Raw genomic sequence first — 997 nt, 5'->3', positions numbered from 1 at the left:
TGGCTAAATACGTGTAAGCACATAACATAACTTTTATATACCCATCCCAACTATTACATCTACCAAACTAGTTCATGATATCAATACGACGAGTTATTGTAACTGACCAAGACCGTAATAATCCTGATCTGGGATAATTCCGTCGTTGAAATTAACGACTTCGAGGTACACAAAGGGACGCGTTTTTGGCGGGAATCCATGACTCGTGTTCAGGTCGTCCGTCAGATCCAAGATGGCGGCGAGGTCCTGAGGGGTACGGGCGTAATTATCTTTTGATATATCCGGCTGTACTTTTGAGATTTTTTATTATTATTTAGCATTCTTTAGGATTCTTTAAGTATTCGATATATAGACACGAAAAAAAACGAAAAAAAAACAGACGAGAGGGGGGGGAAATCTCAACTTCAAAGAGAAAAATTACTGAAAACATCTAAAAAAAAAATTCTTCAAAAGCAAATTTCAACCCCCCTCCCCCCCAAACAAAAAGAAAAACACCTACCTCCGGCCACATGAATCTCGCAGCATCCACCCTGAACCCTGCCACGCCCAAACCCACCAACCTGTTCAAATAACCCGCCACCTGCTCTCTGACATAGGCGGAGGCTCCGTATAAGTCAGCGAGACCGAGTAAGGCGCAGTTTCTCATGTCATTTGGATTACTTAAGTTGGATAAGATACCTGGAATAAGTAGAGAATAGTGAAGAAAATAAAATAAATAAATACTGTTTGAGAGATCATATGAATAAAATGGTTAGCGTGGATATCTGCATCTTACCTTCGTAAATTCGTGTCCTCTTAATAAAAGTAGGATCGCATATGTTCAATAGAACTAAAATCTCACATTTGGCGAGTAACTGTTATTAAAAGATTTCGCTAAATGTAAATGATAAAACTAACGGGGGAAAAATCTGATTGGCTCTTCACAAAATTTTCCTTGCTTGGTACGAGATATTTTTGTGTATCATTTTCAGACATGATATGATATCAAGGAGAGGAA

The 997-nt window shown here is 38.7% G+C and overlaps 1 protein-coding gene across 1 annotated transcript in view; it reads right to left on the bottom strand.

Moving 5' to 3' along the window:
* Positions 1-997, bottom strand: part of LOC119594811 (alpha-amylase 1-like) — a 15,613-nt gene that overhangs the window by 10,194 nt on the left and 4,422 nt on the right. Inside the window, 2 exon segments of the mRNA XM_037943902.1 lie at positions 88-246; positions 500-678. Coding sequence (XP_037799830.1) covers positions 88-246; positions 500-678 — 338 coding nt within the window.

Source organism: Penaeus monodon, chromosome 34 (genome assembly GCF_015228065.2).
Source record: "Penaeus monodon isolate SGIC_2016 chromosome 34, NSTDA_Pmon_1, whole genome shotgun sequence".
In the NCBI taxonomy this organism is placed as follows: Eukaryota; Metazoa; Arthropoda; class Malacostraca; order Decapoda; family Penaeidae; genus Penaeus; species Penaeus monodon.
This window is presented reverse-complemented; position numbering and strand designations above follow the sequence as displayed.